This window comes from Aythya fuligula, chromosome 24 (assembly GCF_009819795.1).
Source record: "Aythya fuligula isolate bAytFul2 chromosome 24, bAytFul2.pri, whole genome shotgun sequence".
Classification (NCBI taxonomy): Eukaryota; Metazoa; Chordata; class Aves; order Anseriformes; family Anatidae; genus Aythya; species Aythya fuligula.
In genome coordinates this window covers 1,819,448-1,843,285 of record NC_045582.1, presented here as the reverse complement: position 1 = coordinate 1,843,285, position 23,838 = coordinate 1,819,448, and the positions used below count along the sequence as shown (strand labels likewise).

The following is a 23,838-nucleotide window of genomic DNA, read 5'->3' as shown; positions in this document are numbered from 1 at the left end:
TCCCCCCAGCTTTATCAGCCCCTGTGCTGTTTATTCAGATGCCTTCTTTGTGAATATCTGGGTAGATGAGCACCTCGTGCGGCTTTCCTCTTCAGCAGGAGAGTTTCAGTAAGCGTTAGTGCAGGGCATTTGGGTCTCAAAGAGCTCGCTGCTGGCAGCATCTCTTCCAGAGAGGCTCTTCCAGCACAGGCAGCTCTCCTGAGGACGTGGGAGAGCTTTTGTTCACCCTCCCAAGCCCACCACCTTGTGGGGAGGTGTGTGGAGATCTTTTCCAGCCTTAATGATTCTATAATTCTGTGATTTTCCTTCCAAAAACATTGCATCCTATGGCTTTATAACTGCTGTCACAGAGAATGAAGCTTTGCTAGCTTTCCACTCACCACTTGGCCTTTTCTGTTTTTGACATGCGACCGAATAACGGTACACCATAAAACGATACTATTGATAAAGACATATTGATAAAGATACGTGATTGATACAGATCTGGGAGCTTTCAATGGGCACGGTACTTTGTGCTTTCAGGTGGAGGTGCCTGAGATAAACGCATCGATGTCTTACCCTGCTCTGGCACTGCCAAGTCTCACTGCCAAACTCCCAAGTGAGCAGGCCAGCAATTTGGGGTGGTGGCCAGAGCTCGGGGTGTGCCCAGCAGAGGAGCATGCGTAGCAAAGAGGGCTGGTGGAGCACAGAGCACACCAACACTACTCTCATGTCAGGGAGGAGCCAGCACAGCCAAAAGTGACTTTATTCAGCCCTATCCTGACCCAACTGGTGTTAAGCTGTACGATGCCTGCACCCATCTGCTTCAGTGCCTGCTCATCCTGTTCACTGAACGCTGCGGGGTGTAAGGTCAGCGCTCCCAGTACATCAGTGTCTCTGCTTTCATTCGTTAACTGCTAGGTTTGCACTTCTTTTCACCGTTCAGCTTTCGACTGATTTGCAAAGAAGTTTTGCTGTCTCCAGCCCTTTTTTTTTTTTCCCATTGTTTTTCCTTTTTTTTTTTTTTTTTCACGTTCCCTTTGTTGTAGATGTGGATAACCAAAAGGTGTCTTTCTTTCTGTTGCAGAATTTTCTCCTTCCTGGATGTGGTCACTCTGTGTCGCTGTGCTCAGGTCTCCAGGGTAAGAACCTTCCTCCTTGCTGGTGGTTGTTCGTGGTTTGTGGGACTGTCACGGCTCTCGCCTCCAGCCCTCCCTGGCATTTGAGACCTGGGGGATTTGTACAGGGGAGCTTTGTGCACAGGATGTTTCAACTATTGTTATTTAGTGTCCCGTACTAAAGGGGGATGCCAGAAACTTCTGATGGCTGCTGAAATCAAAGCTGGAACACATTTTAACGGCACCCAAGGCCCTGAGCAGACTGAAAGGGACAGAGCTCTTCCAACAACCTGGGCTTTGTACAGGAGGCCTACACTGAGCTTCAGCTGTGATGTGTGGATGAGTCTAAAACTTCCTTGGTTTTTTGTTGAAAGCAAAGAAATTTTGATTCACAAGGATACTTGCACAGTCAACGAGCATTTACTTTCCTACTTGGATTTAGCTGATACAAGTGTAGAAGGAAAAAGGAGTGTCTTGTTTACACTGTTTTTTTCCTTAAGTATCTCGTAGTTCTGTGGGATTCAGGTAGCGAGACCCAGCTTGGATAATTCGCTTGGGAAAACTCCACCTGCAGGCCCAGCCACCTAAAGCTGTCAGATGTGTTCAGGTGCTTCATCCTGACAGAACCTGGTTCAGGTCAAACCCGAACCATAACTGGCTCGTCACTAAGATCATACAAAAATACAAAATGCAACATGCTTAAACATTTTTAATTGCATTTTTAAAAGCCCCGTGATGTCCAAGCAGTGTGGTTACGGTCCCATGTTCTCAGAATAACGCAGATCTTCCGATGAAAGCTCTTCCAGCTGAAGGTCACTGCTCCAGCACTGACAGCCCGTTTTTGTATGCAGAGATCCCTCCATTAGACATAAAAACACGCAGGGTTACAGCTTGCACCTGCTGGTGGGTTTCTCCTCCACTGGAGCTTCCCCTCGCCAATAACCAGGCGTTAAAACAAGCACCTGTAATGAGGTTGCAAACGCAGAAAGTCCATCACCACTCAGTTCTGTGAGCTGCTCTAAGTCCCTGCGTGACTTGCACAAGAACTAGTTATATGTTGTGCTGGAGATGTGGCTCAGTGCTTGTCATAGGTGTCATACAGGAACATGCCTGCATGTGCACACTCTTTCATAACGATGGACTCACGGCTGTTACGAGACTCAGCTGTTTGCTTTGATGATGCAATTAAAACTTCACGTACAGTATTGACAGCTGTTTTCAACTCTGTTGAAAACCTTGATTTATTAAGGCACAAAAAAAAAAAAATTCAATTCCCAGTTCTCATTTGTATCATAAGCAATATAGCGATATGAGAGGGTTTTTTAAAATTATTTTTTATTTATTGATTTGTCCACCCCTGCCTGCTTAACAAACCAAAACCCACTCTAAGTCAGAGGTACTGCAGCAGTGATGCACGGCTCTCGGGAGCTGGATGCTTCACCTGGGCATCTTACAAGGCTCTGAATTTGTCTGGGGGACGTAGCACTGATCAGTGAGGGCCTTGAGCACCTTTTCCTGCTGGAGGTAGGAGAAGGTGTGCAGGGTGCCAGCCTCCCCCACCTCTGATGGGATCCTTCCTTATCGGCCCTAATCACTTGTTGGGTTTTCCCCCGAGACAAAATGTTGTTTCTGAATGGAACGAACTGTGACTAGGTCCCCACTGGTGGTTTTTTTTTTTACATATTAACAACACGTTTACATTTTTTCCCCTGATAAAGGCATGGAATGTTCTGGCCCTGGATGGCAGTAACTGGCAGCGAATTGACCTGTTTGATTTCCAGAGGGATATTGAGGTATAATTAAGCGACATACAAACCCATTTTTTCTTGTTAAAATGTAATTACAGCCTAGGATGGATTAATACTCCCAGCGTAACCCCTTCTACCTTCCCTGGAGATAGAAATCATTAATTTCAGTTCTTCTTAGCTTCAGGGAGTCTTTAAAGTCTTGGCAATCCATTCAGCTTTTGAAAATGGACAGAATTACATATCTGTATCAAGACTTAAAGATAGTAATGGAGAGGTTTTACATGCACGTGTTCTAAAAGCAGGAATAAGTAAATAGGTGTATTGAGGAAAATTAGTAATGCAGAGCAGAACTCAGGCTGCTTTTCCTTTGACTCAAAAAACAAAAATCCTATCACGGCACTGACCTGGACTAAGACTCTGAATGTCTCTTGAAACGTGGCCTGCAACATCTCTCTTTTCCCATCTGTTTTTAATATAGAGAAATGCGGTGTAAATGTGGAGGATTCAGGGGCACCAGGGGCAGAGTTGTTCCTAAAAGATGCAGCTTTGGCAGTGCTTCGTGGCAGCCTTTCTAAATCTGTCAGATGCGGTCTAGTTAGCGCCGACAGGAAGGGATGCTGCTGTCATCTAAAAGCTGAAATTTCATTTATCAGGATAAGAGAACAAAACAAAGTTACGAGAAGCTTGTTTCTTACCAGAATATTTGGTTTCTCACAATATTCATTTGCTCTTTGAACTGTTTTGGAGGCGGGAGATAGAGAGCACATCGTTCCACGTACTGTAGACGTGAAGCAGGCGATGGCTGAAGACGCACACCTTGTGGGAACTGGAGGGAAGCACTCAGTTTTTGTGGAGGAGGGAGTTAAAACCTTCCTGCCATCTAAGCGAGATGCCCAGATAAAGTCACCACCCCGTGACGCTGGGTGACTTCTGCCTGCCTGAAGTCTGGCCGGGCTGGGACTCCTCGCAGGAAGCACACGGTGTGATGCTGGTGGTGTTGATAACAGATACTGATCTGATAACAGGCACTGATCTCCTACCGTGCCCTGGACGTGCCGGAGGTGTGCCAATACCTTGCACGGAGGTGCAGCACAGCCAGAGGTGCCCGGTCTAGCAGGAAGCGTGGCTGGAGCTGATCCACTCGGTCTGTGTAGGAGGGAGAGCAGAGTGCTGCGGGCACAGCCCCACCTGCTCTTCATGACTGCTTTTTGCATGGTTTCCACATCAAATGTGTGTTCTTCCACGAGTCCCAGCCTCCCCTTTCAAAGGGAGGTGCCGTGGTGTGTTGCACCTAACCTCCGAGCACCCGCCAGGCCTCCCGATGTCCTAAATGTTCTTGCTTTAAAGCAATGCAAATCCAGCAGCTGACGTAAATTGCATTTATAATGGGACTTATTCAAACCTTCTCGTTCAAGCGTGTGACTTCGTAGGCTGGCCAGAGGAATCACAAAGGTACGCCTGCTGCTCGGGAACCCTCCAGCCCTTCCATGCAGGTCAGGCTTTCGGTTGTTCCCACTGCCCCCCAGGGCCTGTGGTGTTGGCAGGAGCCCCCCCAGAGCTCTGGTGGGGCTGGTGGCCCTCCTTCAGTCGTGGTATTACGTGGTGCCCAGCCTGCTGATTTGTGATTCTTACTTATTTTGGTTGGAAGAAGGGAGAAGGAAAACATCCTTGGCCCTACAGGGGGCTTAAATGCTGCCTTGACGAACTGAGAGGGGTTCCTGGTGTGTGATAAGCAACCGTGGAATAAAGTGGAGGGGAAGGTGGTGCAATTCCTGGACGCTGCTACTGATGCTCTCAGTGGCTTTTGTTCAGTCAGAAATACCTGGCTACATGCTAACTTGTCCTAGGGTCTTTGCAGCCTTCCACCAATTGCAAATGTTGGGGGGTGGGAAATCCATTCTCCAGATCTGTTGAACACAAAAGTTTGGATCCCTTTTCTGCAAGGGGAAAACTGGTGGGCTAGCTGTGTCTCAGCTCCATTTTGAATAGAAATTGAGGTGTATCCATTCGCAGTACTGCTTTCCATCTGCTTGGGTAGTCTGCATCAACATCCAGGGCTCTGGGCTGGAGGAAATCCTCAGCTGCCAGCCTGAACTCGCCTCCTCCAGCCGTAGGTGCCTTTTCTCTCCATCTTCAGAAGCTGAATAATTTCCCCTCTCCCTGCCTTAGATTATCACCGTGGCACTTTTTGTTTCCGTGGCAATGTCTGACCTAGAATAACAAACTGTTGTTGTTAGAAGTTTGAATTCAGCTTTTTGAATGCTGAAGTCACTTGGGGTTCTTCTGGATTTTCACGTAGCTCTTTCTGTCTCCAACAGGGCCGAGTAGTGGAGAACATTTCCAAGAGATGCGGGGGGTTCTTGAGGAAGCTGAGCCTGCGTGGCTGCCTAGGAGTGGGAGACAACGCATTAAGGTAAAGGCACAGCTCGCTTCTGCTCCTAAAAGTAAAGTAGAGAGTGATTCAGCCTCTCCAGCCACGGAGGGCTGATAGGCACAAACGCTTTGGAACTGAGATCTTTAGCCTGTGCCTGACTTAAAACACTGAGAGCAGTAACACAGAAGCAACCTTTATCGTTCCTTAACTTTGCTCGCTGGTTGTTTTCATTAAAATAATACCAGCTGCTGCTACAGGCTAAGCAGTAATTGCTGCTAAATCACAAACTTTTGCCTTTGGGCTGGGAAATCTATGAATTTATTTCCATTCGGTGAAATCCCAGGGCAAGATACAGGGCACCGTGAGGTTACTTTTTGTTTATTTTGCCTGAGACCATTTTATAAAATTTTATCTGATGTGTTAAATGCAGTAGAACGCCTGGAAATGTATTGCCTGACAAGTACAGTGTTTTGCCTTTCATTCAATAAAGGACATTTGCACAGAACTGCAGAAATATTGAAGTATTGAACCTGAATGGCTGTACCAAGATCACAGACGCGTGAGTAATGATCTCTTCTGTTTCCACTGTTATCCCCCTTTTCGGGGGGGAAAGGGGGATATATTCTCAGCTTCCTTTTTGAAGGGAAGGCCAGGCTTGTGCATGCAGCAGGTAATATAATGGGTGTCGTATGAAATGCATACGGCTTTGAATATGCCTGTCATGTCAGAGTCTCTCATGTGTTCTCTTCCAGTACGTGTACCAGCCTCAGTAAGTTCTGCTCTAAGCTCAGGCACCTTGATTTGGCTTCCTGCACTTCCATAACCAACATGTCCCTGAAAGCACTGAGGTAGGAGTTGACAACGTTGACTTTTGCCCGTTGATTCCAGGTAGTGTGACCCGCTGCAGCCCCGTGTTCCTTGTGTGCCTTGGAGGAGACTGAAGTAGGCTGAGGTTTAACCGTGCTTAGAGTTCAGGCATCCCCCAGCAGAGCTCAGTGTTCACGTTGTGCCTCCTGGTTTGCAGAGACAGGGGAGGAGGATGCAATAAGAGCTGCCCTTAAACTTGTTTGTATCCATCCTGGCGATTATTTGCAGCAGAAGCATTACGTTGAATTGAAGTCATGGAGGAGGGATTGGGGGTGTAGGGAGAAAAAAAAAAAAAAGGCTTAGTTTGTCTTTTTTAAATGTTGGTTTGCTAACAGCCAGCTTCTGCACTGTAAGTGTACCACTGCATACGTAGTGTTTACGTAGCCAGAAGGTGAACACCAGCATGTGACTATTTGTCTTTTCAAACTGCTTAGGAGACTTGTAACTGCTTAAATCTGCTAAATGGAATTGCCAAGTAATCTAGAAAAGGAAGGGAAAGACAGACATTGGTGGGAAGATATTGGGACAGAGGAAAGGAGGCAAAAAAAAAACACTGAAGGTAACGATGGAGGCCGAGCTTTAAAAAAAAATAAATAAATAAAAATTTCAAGTGGTATCCCAGCAGAAAAAAAATAAAAGGAAAGCTGTATCACGGGGGAAAAAATGCGGGTTCACCTAGGTACCAACAGAAAAACATGGATTTAAAAAAAAAAAATTAATGGTTTTGTTATTTTTGTGGCTGTGTTAAAGTACTTTGAGCTTGTTTTTTCTTCCCTTGAGGGTCTTCATCCCTGTCTCTAATTTCAAATGGTCAAATTTGTGCTGCAGCTATCTTAAATACCTGATAGCATCTATATTTCTTGATTGCCAATTGCACTGAGTGTTACTCCTGCTGGCAGCTATTTGTAAATGCAGAGTTAGATCTGGAAAGTCAGAGGCAGCATGGAGAGCAGCCTGATTTTTGGCTCTGGCTGTGGGCAGTTTGGTTGTGTTTGGGTCCAGAAAGTGCATAAACTGTGTGTGTAGGACGGGGAGGTGCCCAGAAGGGGGTACGCTGGCCTTGTTTTGCCCTCCTGATGCCCTGCTCTAGAGCTCCTGACAGTGCCTCTGGAAAGCTGCTCACACCTGGAGGTGTTTGACGAGGAAGCGTTCCCCGTGGGGTGTGGGTGTTCACCAGTGCTCCTGTGGGTCCCAAAACTGGGGAATTCCTAGTTCTGCCTCGAAGCGGGATGTCCTTGTAAAGCAAAAAAGCTGCCACACGCTTTTCCTTTCGCCTCCCAAGCGAGGGGTGCCCGCTGCTGGAACAGCTGAATATCTCCTGGTGCGACCAAGTGACGAAGGATGGCATCCAGGCCCTGGTGCGAGGCTGCGGGGGGCTCAAAGCCCTGTTCCTGAAGGGCTGCACGCAGGTACGGCTCCGCGGTGCTCCAGCGAGCCACAGCAGCTGGTTCATGGCTGCTGCAACCAAGTGTTTGGGGATGAAGCACTGTGGGGTTTTCTCTTCCCAGAAATGTTGCATTGCTGCAATTATTCACGGTCTGTCTGGTGGAGGTTAACTGCTTTTTTTTTTTTTTTTTTTGGAAATTCTTTAATAGCCGGAGCTCAGCGTGAGCAGTGGGACAGCGAACTAATTGCCTATCTAGCTGTAGAACCATTCTTCTTCCCCCCCATCGGGAGCACACTGAGCAAACTTTTATTTTCTTTTTTCTAAAGAAAAGATAAGTTGATTATCCGTGGCTAGACCCATCTGGTTTTGAAGGCTCAGAAAATTTTAGAAAGCACGACAGGGCTTTCATTTGCAGCGGTGATAGAATTGCCTTGCCGGGTCATTTGGACCTTCCGGCTGGTCAGAGAAATCCCCGTGTTTGGGACTCCTTGGAAATACTTCTGCAGCCAGCCAGGAGCATAATACTATTCCCTCGTGTAGCTCCTGAGCCACAGCAGTACGTTTTGAAGAGGCTGCAGAGCCCGTGCTGCTTTTCTTTGGGATACGTAAATGGCATGCCAGCTCTCACAGCTGAAAGCTGGTTTGCTCCCTTTTTGATATTTAGACTTAATTTCCTTTAATCATACTTCAGTTCCTTGTCTGGTGAATCACTGGAAAGTGTAATACAGGGAAACATTCGCACTACATCTCTACTAAGGAGCTGTATTCATTGTGAGCTGGGGCACAGGGAACATCAGCCTTGGGCATTAGTCTCTCAGTGAGCAAGAGCTTGCAAAGCCCTTTCACAAAGAACGTGGGGACCAATCCTCATTTCTTAGTTGGGGTGCAGTCTTTTTAACGCAGACAGATCAGGCTAGAAAAGAGCAAAGCTGCATCTCCGAATCTTGCTTTTGAAAAAGGAGAGGAAGGGAGGAAAGCTGACCCTGCAGGGGCTGAAAGCTGTGGCCCAGAGGCTGCCGAGAGCTGAGGAGCCCCAAGGTGGACCTGGCAGCTGGTCGCTCTCATCTGCTGGGTGCTCGTCCCCAGACACCATCAGCGCTTGTTTGGTTTGGATTTATTTTTGGGGGGCGGGCATTCCTTAGGAATGAGTCACTTAGTGCCATTTTCGTCTGCTGCCTATAGACAAACAGCTATATGTTTTTATCAGACAAAAAAGCACATTTCTTTTCTGCAAGGACACAAAGTCCTAAAAGGGTTGGGTGATGGGCAGAGCAGCAACACATTGTGTGTGCAAAATGGAAGTGATACCCTTGGGTGCCTGAGCAAGCCCAGCCGTAAGGGCAATAGTGGGCAATTTTCGTTAAATGTTTATTGCTGTTGTGTTTTTTTTAACATGTGAAGTGGGTATACACAGCTGTCAAAATGGCTTGATTAAAGATAATAACAATCTCAGCCTATTTTGAGGATTCAGGTCATGGAAACAGCTTGAGTTTCTAGTAATTTATAGAGTCATGAGTAATATTGATGGTAGTACATCCTTGTTATCAATTATTTGCCATCTGTTCTTATAGATTTAAGAATAGCAAGCTTTTTTTTTTTTTTTATCATCAGAAAGCAACGTGGATGTGTTTGTGCTCCTCATGTTGAAATAATACTTCATCTTTTTTGAGAGCCCTGCTGTTGCAGTGTGAAAGCAGGTCCTCGTGGGCCCTCGCTAGTGAAGCGTCGCCTTAATTCCCGTAAAGACTTTCTGACTTCACGACTTGCTCTGTTAATCACACGTTTGATCGGATCAGCCCTTCTCTAAATCAGTAACTTGGTGTTGTGGGTCTTTGAACTCTGTTCCTGGGATGTACAAAATGGCACGCGCCTGCTGCTGCGCATTTTGAGACTGCATCGCCCTCCTCCCCCACAGCTGTCCCAACCACAGACGTTTTATTGTTCTCAAAGCTTCCTTTTGAAGACTGTTTCAAGTATTTAACAGGTTGTTTCAGCCTCTGAATTTTTTTTTTTTCCAGCTTGAGGATGAAGCTCTCAAATATATCGGCGCGCATTGTCCTGAACTGGTGACTTTAAACCTTCAGACGTGCTTAGTAAGTAACCTGCCCCGTGACTTCCCGCCTGTGTTTTGAGGCCATCCCCAAGCAGAACCACGCAGAACGCGCTCAATCCCAGAAACATCATCTCTGCAGCCAGGGCAGTTGTAAATTTACGAGACTCTTAAAAAAAAACAGTTGATGAAAACCAGCTTTCTGGGAGTGCTCGGCAATGTTGAATAAGCCCCCGAAACAGTGTCACTGCATTCAGCTCCTCAGCTTTGTCTCCTTGCCCTGCCCGCGGGGCTTCTGAACTCCCTTGCAGGACTAGCTGGAGAAATTCTTTCCAGGGGGCTGGAATGCCTGCGTGGCCTTCCTGCCAGCTTCCTCCCAGCTCTCCCCACACTGAACCAAGAGGGGTGATTTCCCTGCTCAGGACCAGTTGCTCTGCAGTGCCAAAAATGCGTATTTATGCCCCAAATAAAACCGAAGCGGGTTCTTTGGGTGTAATATCCCACAGTGGGTCCAATGCAGTGGGGATGGGCAGTCCTGGCCCTCTCCCAGGGAGGTGGGCAAGGCCCCTGGGGGCTGTGGGGCTGGGCCCTACGCTGCAGCCCCGGCCCCGTGAGCAGAGCACGTGGGATGAGAGGGACCCTCGGTGTCTGGGGACCCAGCCAGGCTGCTGGAGTTGCTGTGGTGTGAGTTTGGCAGGGTCTGGGCTGCGAGGTGGGCTCTTACTTCTCACGTGGTAGTCCCAAAACGCGTTTGTGGGTTGAAAGAAGCAGAATTTGGCCTCGGTTAAGTTCCTGGTTGGAAATCTGAGAGGAAAACGCGCAGCACGTTGCTCTTCCCCCTCCTGTGTCACGGCCTGTGATGCTGTCCTTGTCTCTCTCGTAGCAAATCACAGACGACGGGCTCATCACGATATGCAGAGGGTGCCACAAGCTGCAATCCCTGTGTGCCTCGGGCTGCTGTAACATCACTGACGCCATCCTGAACGCCCTGGGACAGAACTGCCCCAGGCTGAGGTAAGCTCTCGGCGGGTCCCTGAGCTTTGGTGACCCCTGCGTGTGAGCAGAGGGTCCTGGGGACACGGTCATGCCGTGCTGGAGCTGCTTTGTTACTGCTGTGCTGCGAGGTGACCGTGGGTGTACCCCCCAAAAAATCCCTCAAGTTTAGGAACAAACACAAGGGGACAAAAGGCTGGGAGGAGAGCTCCGTGCCACGGCTGTCTGTGCTGCCAGGGCACTCGTTTGCAGCAGCCTCACTCCAAACCATTGTGTATTTTCCTTCTGCTTTTTGTGGAAAACAGCTGAGGTTAGGTTACTTCAGTACTGAGAACTGAAAATGCATTTAGACAATATTGTTTCCTCGTAACGTGTGATGCTGGCAGGATTTTCACAGTGATTTTATAGCAGATGGAATTTGTGCTTTCGCTCAAAAGGGTGGGCTTCCAGCATCTAGCTTGCTTTTTACTTAAAGATATATTTTTTTAATCAGGACAAGTTTTTCCAGGAACATTTTGCTATAATTCAGAAAATGGCCAGGTGCAGGAAGAAGAGATGGTTTTAATCTGGCATCTGTAAGAGCTGGGTGGCCTCTAGTAATTAGCATAAAATACACGGGGGGGGGGAGCATCTATTTCCCACAATAAGCTCCTTGAAAGAATCGTGGTGTAAAGTGCAGGGTGCGAGTACATGGAAACTGGTTGGGAAAGGGGATGGCAAAACGTGGCTTCAGTTCAGGCCGTTTCTGTGTGTGTTCAGCCGGAGTTCCACATGGATTGGGGAAAATTGGTTTGCCTTTCTCTAAAGGCAGATAAATGTTAGTGCTGTGAAGCAAACCCCTGCAGAGCTGCAGTAAGAAAGCCTGTCTGCTGGCACAGCAGAGAAGACCTGAAGCTCTTCTGTCGAGGCGTTAAATATTTTATTTCAGCGTCCCTCTGGTGGGTTGTGGTGCCTCCTGACTTGTATTGCACACTTCTCATGATGAGCTCTGCGTTTGGGGTAGAAACCAGAGCACTGGGGGCTTTTTTGAGCTCCTTAGTCCAACATTTGTCAGACCAGACCTGCCCTGCCTCGTAGCAGGCACGGACTGAGCGAGCCTTGGAGTTCCCCTTTGGCCTGACTTCTCCTTTTCTTCTCCTGTGACCTACGCTCAGGTGTAGAGGGTGGCTGCTCTGTGCAGATCATCCTCAGAGAGCACAGCCTAAACGGGGGCAGGCTTTTCTGGGTTGCTGGAAGCTTTTAATGAAACTCTGAAAAGCAAAACGACTCCACCATGATTATTATCAATTCTTTCTGTGCAGAATATTAGAAGTTGCAAGGTGTTCTCAGCTAACAGATGTGGGCTTTACTACTCTAGCTAGGGTAAGTGCTCGTTTCCACTCTCCCTCAAGTATCTTTGCTTTCTTTTCGTGATGGATATGAACGAACAGCACCCTTGTCTCTCGAGTGTTGTAATGCTTTTCCTCTTGAAGTGTGGATGGAAGCCAGGTTGTACATAATTTCTGGTATCTTAAGCATTGTCCTGACCCACACACCTCAGAGGACTTGCATCTGAACTAAGCGAAATGTTAAATACTTGGGAGCAACAAAATTGAATGTTTGTCCTAGATTAATCTGTGTTCTGTACAACTGACCCTGCATTTAAACCCCTTTACTTTCTATAATTTAAAAAAAAATAAAAATCTCAGTGTGTTTAAATGAGTGAAATTGCTAGATTCCCTTACTGTTTGGTGGTGTTCATAAAGAAACAGCAGAATTTCTTTTCCATCCCATTGTTTCACAGAGAAAAACGTTTGTTGCTAAAAAGGGCTGTCTGTCTTGTAGACGTCTTTGTGTTTGCTGTCTAAACTTCACACTGACTTTTGTGTTTGGTCCTCTGCTTGTTCCCAGAACTGCCACGAGCTTGAAAAAATGGACCTAGAAGAGTGCGTCCAGGTAGGAGGTGCCACCTCTGGCAGTTACTTGTTTTTTTTGTTTGTTTGTTTGTTTTTTAGCACAATCACAGTGGTGTGGAAAGATAGTGAAAAAGCAGCAAGTTGGCTCCAAATGGGAGCTTGATTTAGGATCCTGAGGAAAAAGATCAGCTATCTTTGGACAAGAAAGCGTTGACTTTGTAGTGTAATCCTTTGTTTGTATTTCATAGCAATAAATGCTACTGTAAGGGTAATAAAATAGATCTTTAATAGCAGTGAGATGTGTCTAGGAGGTCATGTGTCAAAGGTCATAACTCACACAATACAAGATAAAGTCCCAGAATAAAATCTTTGCATGTAGGGAAGCTTTGTGCCGTATAATACTGCTAGGAATAAAGGAAATTGGGTCGGTTGTTTTTATTTTCATGGAGAAAAACAGCAGATTGTTGGAACAGCGGTGAATTCTGTACAAGGGACATGGAAACAACTTGAAATAAAACCAGGGTGCCCGTTCTAGTCTTAGCCTTCCTCAAAGGCAGTGGGGTGCAGTGTAACGAGCTGGATGTTGTTGTCTGTGGACATCCCTATCCTGCAGATGTCCTCCTTAGTTCCAGGGCTGTGCTGTCCTGTAGGGATGTGCCATAAGCTGGTTACCTTGACAGGGAAAAATCCTTGAAGTTACTCAGGACCCCAGGAAAAATTTCCAGCCTTAAGGACGGATTTGGAGCTGACTGAGGTCCCTGGGTTTTGCTTCCTGCGATGAGAACAAAGCGACCCCAGCGCTCGGTGCTTCCTGGCGTTTACGGGGCAGAAATTCAGGAGGTCGTAGGAGGAAACGACAGTAGTCCAGACAGGAAGCCATTCAAAGTTAACCCAAAAAGGAAGAAGAAAAATTGGGCTGTGTCCTTGGGCTGCACCGAATAAAGGCAGCGCAGCAAGTTCCCTCTGAAGGCCTTAAATGAGAAACCCGTTGTGCCGAGGCGCTTTCTTCCCGAAGAAATAACGAACAGCTCAGTGCACGGAGCTGGTGGAAGGGCTTTGAACACCTCCTTGTACTTCAGAGACAAACGTTTAGGAGTCGTCGTGTTTCTGCCCGCCTGCTTCACAAGAGCTGCTCCAGGAGGCTCAGAACAGCAGCAGCGCCAGTGCCCCGGCAGTCCTTGAAGGACACGAGTTGAGTTGTGTAAGGGAGCAGAGAAATGCGTACCTCTGGAGCCTGGTCACGCAGGAGATGGGTCCTGAGGCACTCAGGACGATGCCTGTGTCGAACATGGTCACAGATTAGGCAGAAATTTGCAGTTGGTCTTTGGTAGAGGGGTAAAAAGTCCTTGTGCCAAGCGTCCGACCTGAAAAGCTTTTCTCTTTTCCAGATAACAGACAGTACGCTCATCCAGCTCTCCATACACTGTCCGCGGCTTCAGGTTCTGGTGAGTGTTATAAGTGAGACTTTGAGTATTTTCTTCCCACAGACAAAGGGATTTCGAGCCCTGCCTGCGGGGATTTATTTGTCTCTCTGACTTCACTGATGTGTTGCGAAGTCTTGGAAGAATTCAGCTAGAAACTTGACCCCGGAGAACCTATTGTCCCTCCCCTACTGCTAGCATGAATCGTGTGCCAGGCACCCACAGCTGCCTGAAAATGAGCTGGAGGACACTGAATTCTCCTGACAGCAGCCTCTGGTTTTCCTCAACACGCTTAGCAGAATCTGTCCACGAGGCAGGCTGTCGGTAACCGTGTGGGAGAGGAGCCTGCAGCCCCTGGAACAAGGAGCTGGGCCCACAATAACCTGTGCCCCTGTGAAAAGCAGCAGGCTGGTGCCCTCTCCTAGACCAAGCCCTCTTCCAAGCCCTCTTCCTCCTCCAGAAGCTGCAGCGTGCAGCCCAAAAAAGCACCAAGCATTGGTGATGCTGCATTGTTGCTGCTGCTTACACCCAGCGCCAGGGTCCTGCCTGTGATGTGGGGGGCCATAGGTTTTACAGAGGGGGCTTCTTCAACAGCAGAGGCATTTTTCTGTTCCCTTGCAGTGAGCATTTGCTGTCCTGAGATCCTTTCCCCTCACCTTCCCCCCCTGGGACTCCAGGGGTGCCTCCAGCACACGGAGAGCACCCGTGGGGCAAACCCGCGGGTGTTGCACCTACAAACCCTGGCCCAAACCCCCCAGGCAGGGCGTTTTGCTGGTGGCTGCTGGTGGCAGGGGCCGCTGACCGCCTCCGTTTGGGTGCAGAGCTTGTCCCACTGCGAGCTGATCACGGACGACGGGATCCGCCACCTGGGAAACGGCGCCTGCGCGCACGACCGCCTGGAGGTGATCGAGCTGGACAACTGCCCCCTGATCACCGACGCCTCCCTGGAGCACCTGAAAAGCTGCCACAGCCTGGAGAGGATAGAACTGTACGACTGCCAGCAGATCACGCGGGCGGGGATCAAGAGACTCAGGGTAAAAATTAATACTAGTAATAGTCGTTAATAAAAGCACGGCCAGGGCTGTGACTTGGTCGCTTTGTCTGGAGGGGCTGAGGCTGTAGGTTCCTCGTGGTCTGGTGCTTGGTCTGAAAATATTGAGGTCAATCACCTACCAAATTAATAGAATTAGTTGTGCTCCTGTGCTCGGAAGCTTGAGTGGGGCTGGATGCTGGCTGGTCAGGGAGAAATGTAATTGCTGTGTCTTTTTTTGTTTTGTTTTTGATTTTTTTTTGGTAATTGCTACGGGGCCGTTTGGGTGGGCGAGGAGCCGGAGCAGCTCTGTCGGTAGCCGTGGGGCCGTCTGAGGCACCCTGAGCCCCGTGCCTCAGTTTCCTCATCCATTAGAGAGGGATAGGAGTCCGGGCTGGTTTGCAGAGTGCACGAGGTCGGAGCAGAGCTGTTCTGTTCCCCGAATTCAGTGCGGGATTAATGCAGAGGAAGGGGTGTCACCAGTTCCCCCTCCCTGCAGCTGTTTTCTGCTACCAGAATTTGCCAATCCGCCGTTTGTGGAAATCACAGCATTGAACCGAAGGAGTTTTTTTTTTTTTTTTTTTTAATATAAAAATCCCGTTTTTACCCCGCGGGCTGTGCTGTGCTTGTCGTTGCAGACCCACCTCCCCAACATCAAAGTCCATGCCTACTTCGCGCCCGTGACCCCCCCCCCGTCGGTGGGGGGCAGCAGGCAGCGCTTCTGCAGATGCTGCATCATCCTATGACGGCGGCGGCGGCCGGCCTCGCGGACTGAGTATTTAATGACACCCCCAGAGTCACGGTGGACACCAGAACCCTCGAGGAAAGCGATCCCAGAGTCATTCGCAAGGGGCCAGTGAGCGGGGCCACGGCGCCAGGCCCCCCCACCCTGTAGCCACCCATCCGCATCCATCCGCACCCCCCCCACCTGCTCCAGCGAACCGCTGAACTCTCCGCGCCCTCCCGGAGCTGGAGCCCTCGGCTTTTTTTTTTTCTGTAGGTGGCTTTGGGAGAACTCGGAACCATTCCTGCTGGGCATGCTCGGACAAAAGCGCTGCGGAGAGGAGGCTTTTGGGAAGCCCAACGGACTTTGTTTGCTGAGGAGGAGGAGGAGGTTGGAGCGGTGACTGCAGCCCTCGGAAACAGGGAGAGGGAGAGGACGGATCGTGCTTGAACCCTGCATCCGCTGGCCAGGAGGGGGAAGGAAAACAAACAAACAAAAAAAAAAACAGGAAAAGAAAACCCCAACGAGTTCCGTGTCCGTTTTTCAGCGAGGGGACGAGCCAGCGCAGCTCCCTCGTGCTCCTCTGCTTCCCCTTCCCGGCCGGGCACGCTCACGTCGAAGGTTTGCCGCCTCCGTGCTCGGCAGCACCCGGCTCAGCACCTCCCTAGGTTGTTGTGATGTAGCTCCAAGTCTGTAACGTCAGGCTCAGTTTTGTTCTTTTTTTTTGTTTTGTTTTACCCTTCCCACACCCTGCTCTTTTTTTTTTTCTCCCCCTCCCGCTCTGTAATTCAGCCCTTCTGAGATTCACCAAATGAAAGTCATGGAAACAATCTGAGCTTTTTTTTTTTTTTTTTTCCCCGTCACTGGGAGCCTGAAGCGACCCTTTGGGAAGGTTTTTAAGGTTTTTCCACCCTAAACCAGCTGCGCTCCTCAGCCTGTTTTACCCAGAGGCTGGCTGCGTTTGTTTTGCATTTCAGGTTTTACCCCAGGGGTGAGAAATCCCCCTCGATGTAGGGGGACGAGTTAGAGCCCGTTCCGGTGACCGTAAGTCCCCCGCTCCGCCTCTCCTTTCCCCCCTTTTCCCCCCCCTACAAAAAGCGAAGTAGGGAATTCGGGGCTGCTGCTCCCTGCCCCGGCCGGGAGCCAAGGACCCCGTAACGCAGCGGGGCCGTGCCCGGGGTCGTGGGCACCCAGGGCCGGGCGTTTTTCTCCCTTCGGCATCTTCTGCAGGTAAGTGAAGGATGAAAGGAGTGAAAGGAGGTGAAAAAGGAGGTGAAAAAGAGGTGAAAAAGAGGTGAAAAAGAGGTTTTTCCATCTGCCAGCCCAGGGGGTGCCCACAGCAGCCGCTTTTGGGGTGTTTCAGGCAGAATTGACCCTGGTGCTTCAAAGGGGGAGATCGGCCGAGGGGGTACCGGGGCAGGGTTTGGGGAAAGCGTAGCCAGGAGCACGTCTTAAATCGGGGGCTCCCCCCTCCTGCTGGAGTCCCGCTGTGGGGAGCAGCTTTTGGGGTCCCCAGGGCTCCTTTAGGGCCGGGGGCTTGCTCTGAGGCTGTTCCGAAGGTCGCTGAGGGCCACCAGCCCCCTATAACCCGGCCTTTTTCCCCCCCCCGGTGTGTGTTTAACGGAGCCTGCGGGGGGGGGGCAGCTGTCAGCTCCCTCCCCAGCTGCTCGCAGTCGCTGCCATTTACCCAAATCCTCCAAATTTTACCCAAAGCACCTTCCGCACCCCCCCCTCCCCCCCACAGCGTTCCCTGCTCTGGTTTAATTTTTTATTTTTTGGGTGGGGGGGTGCTGAGCCAGGAGGAGCCGAGAGCGGGCTGCGGCTGCCTCGTAGCAGGTTTTTTTTTTGGGGAAAAAAGGCCCGAATCCTGAACCCAAAGCCTCCTCCGTTCCCTTTGGTGGTGTTTTTCGGGCGGGGGGGGGGGAAGGGGGGCGGCGCGCAGCGTCCTGCAGGCGGTTGTGTCTCCATGGACTCTCCCCGGTGTTTGTATTTATATAAAGTACCAATAAACACCATTTTCCAAGCCTCGCCTTACCGGGGGGAGCGCCTCTCTAGGGAGAAATGGGGGGCGGGGGGGGGGAATTGGAATAAACAGGGCTGGGGGCTGCGGGGTGGGGGCACTGGGGGCTCTCGACAAAGGTCCCGACCCTCTTAGGGCTGCTCTGGAGGGGTGAGGGGTGCTGGGGGGGGCTCAGGGCCCTTTTTTGGGGGGCATTAAGTACCAGGGGGGGCATTTGGGCCCGGATTTGGTGTATTTTTTTTGGGGGGGGGGGGGCCATGAAAGGGAGGGGGCAGCAGCATCGAGCACCCCCGGGAGTCAATGAGGGCAATGGGGCCTTGTTGTGGGGGCTGACTGCGGATTGGGGGGGTCCCATGGGTGCTGCCCCCCCACGTGTATCGCCTGGGGGAGGTCCAAGCCCTGCCCCCCCGTGTGGATAACAGCCAATGAGCAAGCTTGGATTTGCATATCCCCTCCCCTCAGCCCCCCCCCCACGGGGTTGGCCCAGCACCAGCATGAGCTCAGGGCTCTCGTGACCAGTTCGTGACCATGGGGGGGGGGGGGAACAGAAAAGGGGGGGGTTTGGGTGGTGCACCAGGGCTGTGCCCCCCCCTAAGTGGCCCCCCCAGCTTGCTGCCTCCCCCCTCCCACACCCCCAGGAGCTGCATTTGGGGCTATTAAATGGAGGCCGAGAGCTCCCTGCCCCCACCTCCAGCTGCTCTGTGCCCCCCCCCACTGCTCTGGGGGGGGCACCGTCACGTTTTGGGGGGGGCGGGTCCATCAGGGCCCCTTTTGGTGCCCCCAAGCACTCCCAGCCTGTGCTGGGAGCCCCAACTGGGTCAGGGAGATGGGGACACTGCAGCCCCCTTCACCCTTAGCCCTTCCCAGTTCACCCCCAGCCCTTCCCAGCCCCCCCCTCCAGCTCTGGACGCCCCCCAGGGAGCCAGCCAAGGCACAGCAGCTGTGGAAGCGGTGTTTTAGGTGTTTTATTCGACCCCGGGGGCTGCAAAACTCTACGTACACAGCCCAGGCGGCGCTCACTTCTTGGTCTCCTCCTCCTTGGAGAGGGTTTTGATGATCTCCTCCTTCTTGGCCTGCAGGCGCTCCTCGCGGCGCTTCCGAGCCTCCTTGGTCTTGGACCTGCGAGCCTCGGCCTGGTCGCTGCGAGGAAGGAAAATGCTGAAGGTGGAAAACCCCAAAGAGCCCCCAGGAGGCCGTCAGCGCTGGCCCTGTCCCCTCTTTAGTGCTGGTAGGAGCAGGGCAGCTCCCTGAGGAGGTCTGACCTTCCCCAAGCCCTCACGGCTCTCATCCTCACTAGAGGACGAGTTAAAGACAGCAGCTTTGTTCTTTAAATCCCATCTGCCTCAGGATTTATGGTAAAATATCACCTCGTGCTTGCCCTGTCATCATTCTCTACCTAAGCAGGGTCGGCAGGGAGCAGACAGCTCTGCCAGGATCACCCTGCTCCCTTCTGATTCCTCCCCAGGGCTCCCAACAGCTCCACCAATTCAGGAGGAGCCCCCTGAATTTACCAGCCCGCGGTTATTTCCACAAAAACCCCTCTCGCAGCTCGCAGGCGGGAGCTCAGCAGCTCAGCAGCACTTACGCCAGGAGCTTCTTGCGAGCTTTGTCCGCCTTCAGCTTGTGGATGTGCTCCATCAGGATGCGTTTGTTCTTGAACACGTTGCCCTTCACCTTCAGGTACAGGCTGTGGTACCTGCGGGAGCAGAAGGAAGCGTGAGAGGCTGCCCAGGGGTCCAACCACAGCAGCTTCCAGGTGCCTCACACCCTTCCCAGCAGGTTTTCTACAGAAGATTTGTTTCCATCAGCAAGCTCCACGCCCAGGAGCCGCCTGTAAAGCTGCCCGGAGTGGGGAGGGCACAGGGAAGGCCGGGGATGTGCCCCCAAAAGGCTCACATGTGGCGGTCGATCTTCTTGGACTCCCTGTATCTGCGGAGCAGGCGCCTCAGGATCCGCATCCTCCTCATCCAGGTCACCTTCTCGGGCATCCGAGCGTTGGCCGTACCCTTCCTCTTACCTGGGGGGGGGAGGAAATGAGGTGAGAACGCCACCAGGCTGCTGCCAGGCAGGCACAACGCTCCCACTGGCATTTAATCCCCCTCTGCTAACACAGAATGAACTCTGCAGCAAGATCTTTGCAGAATTTTGCTCAATACAAGCCTGCAGGTGTGCCAAGGACCACAAAAATCGACCGTTTCCCTCAGCACTCACCGATGCCCATGTGCCTGCCCTTCCGGCGGGCCAAGGTGTTCTTCCTGCAGCGGGCACGGGAATGAACGGTCACGGGCTTGCGGATGATGAGCCCATCCTTGATCAGCTTCCTGATCTGCTGACCTGGAGGGAGGAAGGGATAAACGCATTCAGCATCTTAGGGACTAACAGAAACCACAATCAACTGGGATACGGACAAGCCAGCCGTGACTCCAGCACCACAGAGGGGCTGTGGAGGTGCTCTTTCCCCTCTCCCCATCCCATTTTTCCCTCGTTTGTCATCCCGGAGAAAAACATGGACTGAGCATGCCACAAGGCCCTGCCGGGCACCACATTCCTGTGAACGTGATGGGGGAGCTCTGCAAATCCTGCTGGTGATGGGATTCCACCCTACAGCACACGGCAGCTGCCCAGATGTCAGAATTGTACCCGGGCCACCACCCCTGCTAGTGAGCAGCTCACAAATCCCCACCTGGCCCACCCGACGCCCCCCTTTCCCTCGAGGGAGATGCCCCAGGCCCCCTTACGTGAGTTGGCATTGGCGATCTCGTTGGTCTCATTGGGATCCAGCCAGACCTTCTTCTTGCCACAGCGCAGGACGCTGGAGGCCAGCCTCTTCTGCAGCCGGAGCATACTGCGGGCAGGCAGGGGGGCAGCTCAGCAGCTGGAGGGACCCCCTGAGCCCCCCTTGGGAACCCCCAGAGCCCCCTCAACCCCATGAGCCTACCCCGAGAGACCCTCGAGTCCCCCTCTGGCATCCCTAAACCCCCCTCAGATCCCCCCAAGCCTCCCTCACCCCCCTTACGCCGGTCACATCCCCCCGAGCCCCCTCAGGTCACCCTAAGGGACCCCTGAGCCCCTTCAGGCCCCCTCAGCCCCCTCCCAACCCCCCCTCAGGACCCTGGAACCCCCCTCAACCCCCTCAGCGCCCCCCCCAATCCCCCCTCAGGACCCTGAGCGACCCCCCCGAGCCCTCTCAGGTCCACTCAGACCCCCCTCAACCCCTCGGATCCCCCCCCAAACCCCTCTCAGGACCCCTCACCCCCATCCTCACCCCATCCCCCCCCCCCCGCCGCCATTTCTCCCCCTCCCCATGCCCCGGCCGCCATCTTGCCCCCCCCCACCCCCGAGCCCCGAGCAGGCCGCAGCCGCCCCCGCGGGGCCCAGCCGCGCTCCGCTCCCCCCAAGCCCTCCCCAAACCCTCCCCGCTCCCTTCCTAGGATCCCGGTGAAGCCCCACGGACGGTACCGGCCCCCCCCCGAGCCCCATCCCGGCGGGGGCCCCCCCCCGGAGCCGCGCGGCGCTCACCTCATGGCGGCGGCCGGGCTGAAAGAGAGGGGCGGGGCCTCGCGCCGCGCCCACAGCGACCGGATCGTACCACCCCGCCGCCCCCCCCTCTGCCTCTCCGCCGCTCCGTCAGGCTCCGAGACGGGATCTAGGAACCTCCGCGGATTTTTCACGAGTGGAAGAAGCGGTGTGAGGCCGACAAAGCCCTCTCGCGGCGTGGGGATGGGGAGAAATCAACGCTTCCCCCCCCCTTTCCTCCCCGCGGGGTGGTACGGTCCGAAAAGAGCCTGCGCGGTGTGGGGAGAGGAGAAGGGAGGGGGGAGGGGGAAGAGCGCGGCGCATGCGCAGTGAGGAGGCGTGGGCAGCACGTGGGGGGCACCGGGCACCGGGCACCGGGCACCGGGCACCGGGCACCGGGCACCGGGCACCGGGCACCGGGCACCGGGCACCGGGCACCGGGCACCGGGCACCGGGCACCGGGCACCGGGCACCGGGCACCGGGCAGGGCTCGCCCCCGTTAATATCCCGGGGAGATGGGGAGGGGGGCTCCCGGTACCGGTTGACCCCCCCCCGGTGTACCGGGAGCCGGAGCTCAGTGCCGGTGTCTCGGTGCTCACCGCGGGGGGGGCGTTGAACTGGCTGGGGGGGGGCTACGGTGGTCGGGGGGGGGGTTCCGGTGCTGGGGGGGGGTCCCCGGTACCGGGGGGGGGGGTCTCCGGTACTGGGGGGAGGTCTCCCGGTGGTGGTGGGGGGTCCCGGAACTGGGGGGGGGGTCTCCAGTGGTGGGGGGTCCCGGGGTTGGGGGGGTCTCCGGGACTGGAAGTCCTGGGGATGGGGGGGTCCCGGTAATGGGGGGGGGCGGTCTCCGGGACTTGGGGGGGGGGGGTCCCGGTAATGGGGGGGGTCCCGGAGCCCCCCCCCCCGGCCCCTCTCCGAACCCCCATCCCGGGCGGCAGATGGCGCGAGGAGAGGAGCCGGGGGCGGTGGGTTTGGGGTTGCTTTTGGGGGAAAAACACGAGAAAAATGTCAATAAACACGGATGAACGCGGGCTGCCGCCACCGGGGTCCCGCAGCAAAACGCGGCGGGGCGGGGCCGAGACCCCAAAGCCCCCCCCCCAGTCCCCTACAGACCCCACAGCCCCCCCATAGACCCCCAGAGCCCCCCCCAGTCCCCTACAGACCCCACAGCACCCCACAGACTCCCCACAGCCCCCCCCCAAGGGCCCCCGCAGCCCCCCAGTGCCCCCCCAAGTCCCCTGGAGCCCCCACAGCCCCCCATAGACGCCCACAACCCCCCCCAGTCCCCTATAGACCTCACACGCCCCCCCCAGAGGCCCCACAGGCCCCCAACAGCCCCCCCCAGACCCCCACAGCCCCCCCACAGCCCTCACAGGCCCCCCACAGCCCCCCAGAGCCCCCACACAGGCCTCACAGGCCCCCCCACAACCCCCCACACAGCCCCCCTGGAGCCCCCCCAGCACCCCCCCAGCCCTCACAGCTCCCCATGGCCCCCCACAGCCCCCATAACCCCCCCACCGCCCTCACAGACCCCCCCCCAGCCCCCCAAAGCCCCCACAGCCCCCCCCCTAGCCTAGGCCCTGCCACCATCTCGCCCCCCCCAGCTCCCACCCAGGGCTGGTGCCCCCCCCTTTATTATTTTATTTTATTTTATTTTATTTTATTTTATTTTATTTTATTTTATTTTATAGTGACCCCCCCCCCCGCGAGCAAATCTGCTGCAGGCTGCGCCCCCCCCTCCCCCAAACCACATATATATATATATTTATTTTTAGGGGGGAGGGGGTTACGATATTTATTTATTTGTTTATTTTTACTGGGGGGGGGTTAAGCCATATATATATATTTAATTTTTTTTACTGGGGGGGGGGGTAAACCATATACATATATATATTTATTCGTACTGGGGGGGTTAAGCCATATATACACATATTTATTTTTAGGGGGGGGGTGTAAGATATTTATTTATTTATTTATTACTGGGGGGGTTAAGCTATATATATATTTTTATTATTTTTTGCTGGGGAGGGGTTAAACCATATATATATTTATTTATTTGGGGGGGAGGGGTTAAGCCATATATACATACATTTTTTTTACTGGGGGGGGGTTAAACAATATATATATGTATATTTATTTTTACTGGGGGGCATAAGCCACATATATATATATATATATATTTATTTATATTTTTTTTTTCCTGGGGGGGTTAAATAATATTGATATTTACTGGGGGGGGTGAGCCACATATTTATTTATTTATTTATTTTTTACCGGGGGGGGTAAACAATATATACGTATATTGATTTTTACTGGGGGGGGGTAAGCCATGTATATATATATATATATATATATATATATATATTTTATTATTATTATTATCATTTTCCTGGGGGGGTTAAATAATATATATATGTATATTTATTTTTACTGGGGGGGGGTTAAGCCATATATATATATATTTATTTATTTATTTATTTATTTTTGTTGGGGGGGGGGTCAAACCCTATCCACATATCTCCATTTTTTTCCTGGGGGGGGTTCCTCCTCCTCCTCCTCTCCCCCCCCCCCGTGGGGAGGAGTGCCTTGCTGTGTGTGTATGTGGGGGGGGGGGCACCGCATCCCCTCATCCCTCCACCACTGTGGGAGCGGCCGGGGCGGAGGCAAAGCCGTTGCCCGGCCCCCCCCCCCCCCCTTTTCATTGCCCCCCCCCCCA

General features: G+C 52.7%; 2 protein-coding genes across 3 annotated transcripts in view; one reads left to right on the top strand and one right to left on the bottom strand.

Annotated features, from left to right (window-relative positions):
• FBXL20 (F-box and leucine rich repeat protein 20) overlaps window positions 1–17,614 on the top strand; it is a 33,832-nt gene extending 16,218 nt beyond the window's left edge. For both annotated transcript variants that reach the window (XM_032202776.1, XM_032202775.1), the window contains exons 3-15: window positions 1,067–1,121; window positions 2,816–2,890; window positions 5,164–5,258; window positions 5,710–5,778; window positions 5,972–6,067; window positions 7,369–7,495; window positions 9,492–9,566; window positions 10,407–10,537; window positions 11,818–11,878; window positions 12,407–12,451; window positions 13,800–13,856; window positions 14,654–14,866; window positions 15,501–17,614. In XM_032202776.1, coding sequence (XP_032058667.1) covers window positions 1,067–1,121; window positions 2,816–2,890; window positions 5,164–5,258; window positions 5,710–5,778; window positions 5,972–6,067; window positions 7,369–7,495; window positions 9,492–9,566; window positions 10,407–10,537; window positions 11,818–11,878; window positions 12,407–12,451; window positions 13,800–13,856; window positions 14,654–14,866; window positions 15,501–15,608 — 1,207 coding nt within the window. In that variant the 3' untranslated portion in view covers window positions 15,609–17,614. The remainder of the gene's footprint in view (window positions 1–1,066; window positions 1,122–2,815; window positions 2,891–5,163; window positions 5,259–5,709; window positions 5,779–5,971; window positions 6,068–7,368; window positions 7,496–9,491; window positions 9,567–10,406; window positions 10,538–11,817; window positions 11,879–12,406; window positions 12,452–13,799; window positions 13,857–14,653; window positions 14,867–15,500) is intronic.
• Window positions 17,615–18,547: 933 nt separating this feature from the next.
• On the bottom strand, window positions 18,548–20,455 carry RPL19 (ribosomal protein L19). Its single transcript, XM_032202676.1, has 5 exons — window positions 20,345–20,455; window positions 19,818–19,940; window positions 19,503–19,623; window positions 19,192–19,302; window positions 18,548–18,746 (listed from the first exon to the last, which is right to left on the bottom strand). Exons 1-5 carry the CDS (start codon window positions 20,448–20,450, stop codon window positions 18,623–18,625), a joined length of 585 nt encoding a protein of 194 aa, XP_032058567.1. The 5' UTR covers window positions 20,451–20,455; the 3' UTR covers window positions 18,548–18,622.
• Window positions 20,456–23,838: the final 3,383 nt, after the last annotated feature.

Bases quoted from the DNA above. Each gene is read 5' to 3' on its own strand.
- RPL19 (XM_032202676.1), bottom strand. From the start codon at position 20,450: ATGCTCCGGCTGCAGAAGAGGCTGGCCTCCAGCGTCCTGCGCTGTGGC. The intron at 19,303-19,502 runs GTGAGCCTTTTG...CTGCTCCCGCAG, and splicing joins AAGAAGATCGACCGCCACAT to GTACCACAGCCTGTACCTGA. The intron at 18,747-19,191 runs GTAAGTGCTGCT...CCTTCCTCGCAG, and splicing joins GCTCGCAAGAAGCTCCTGGC to CGACCAGGCCGAGGCTCGCA.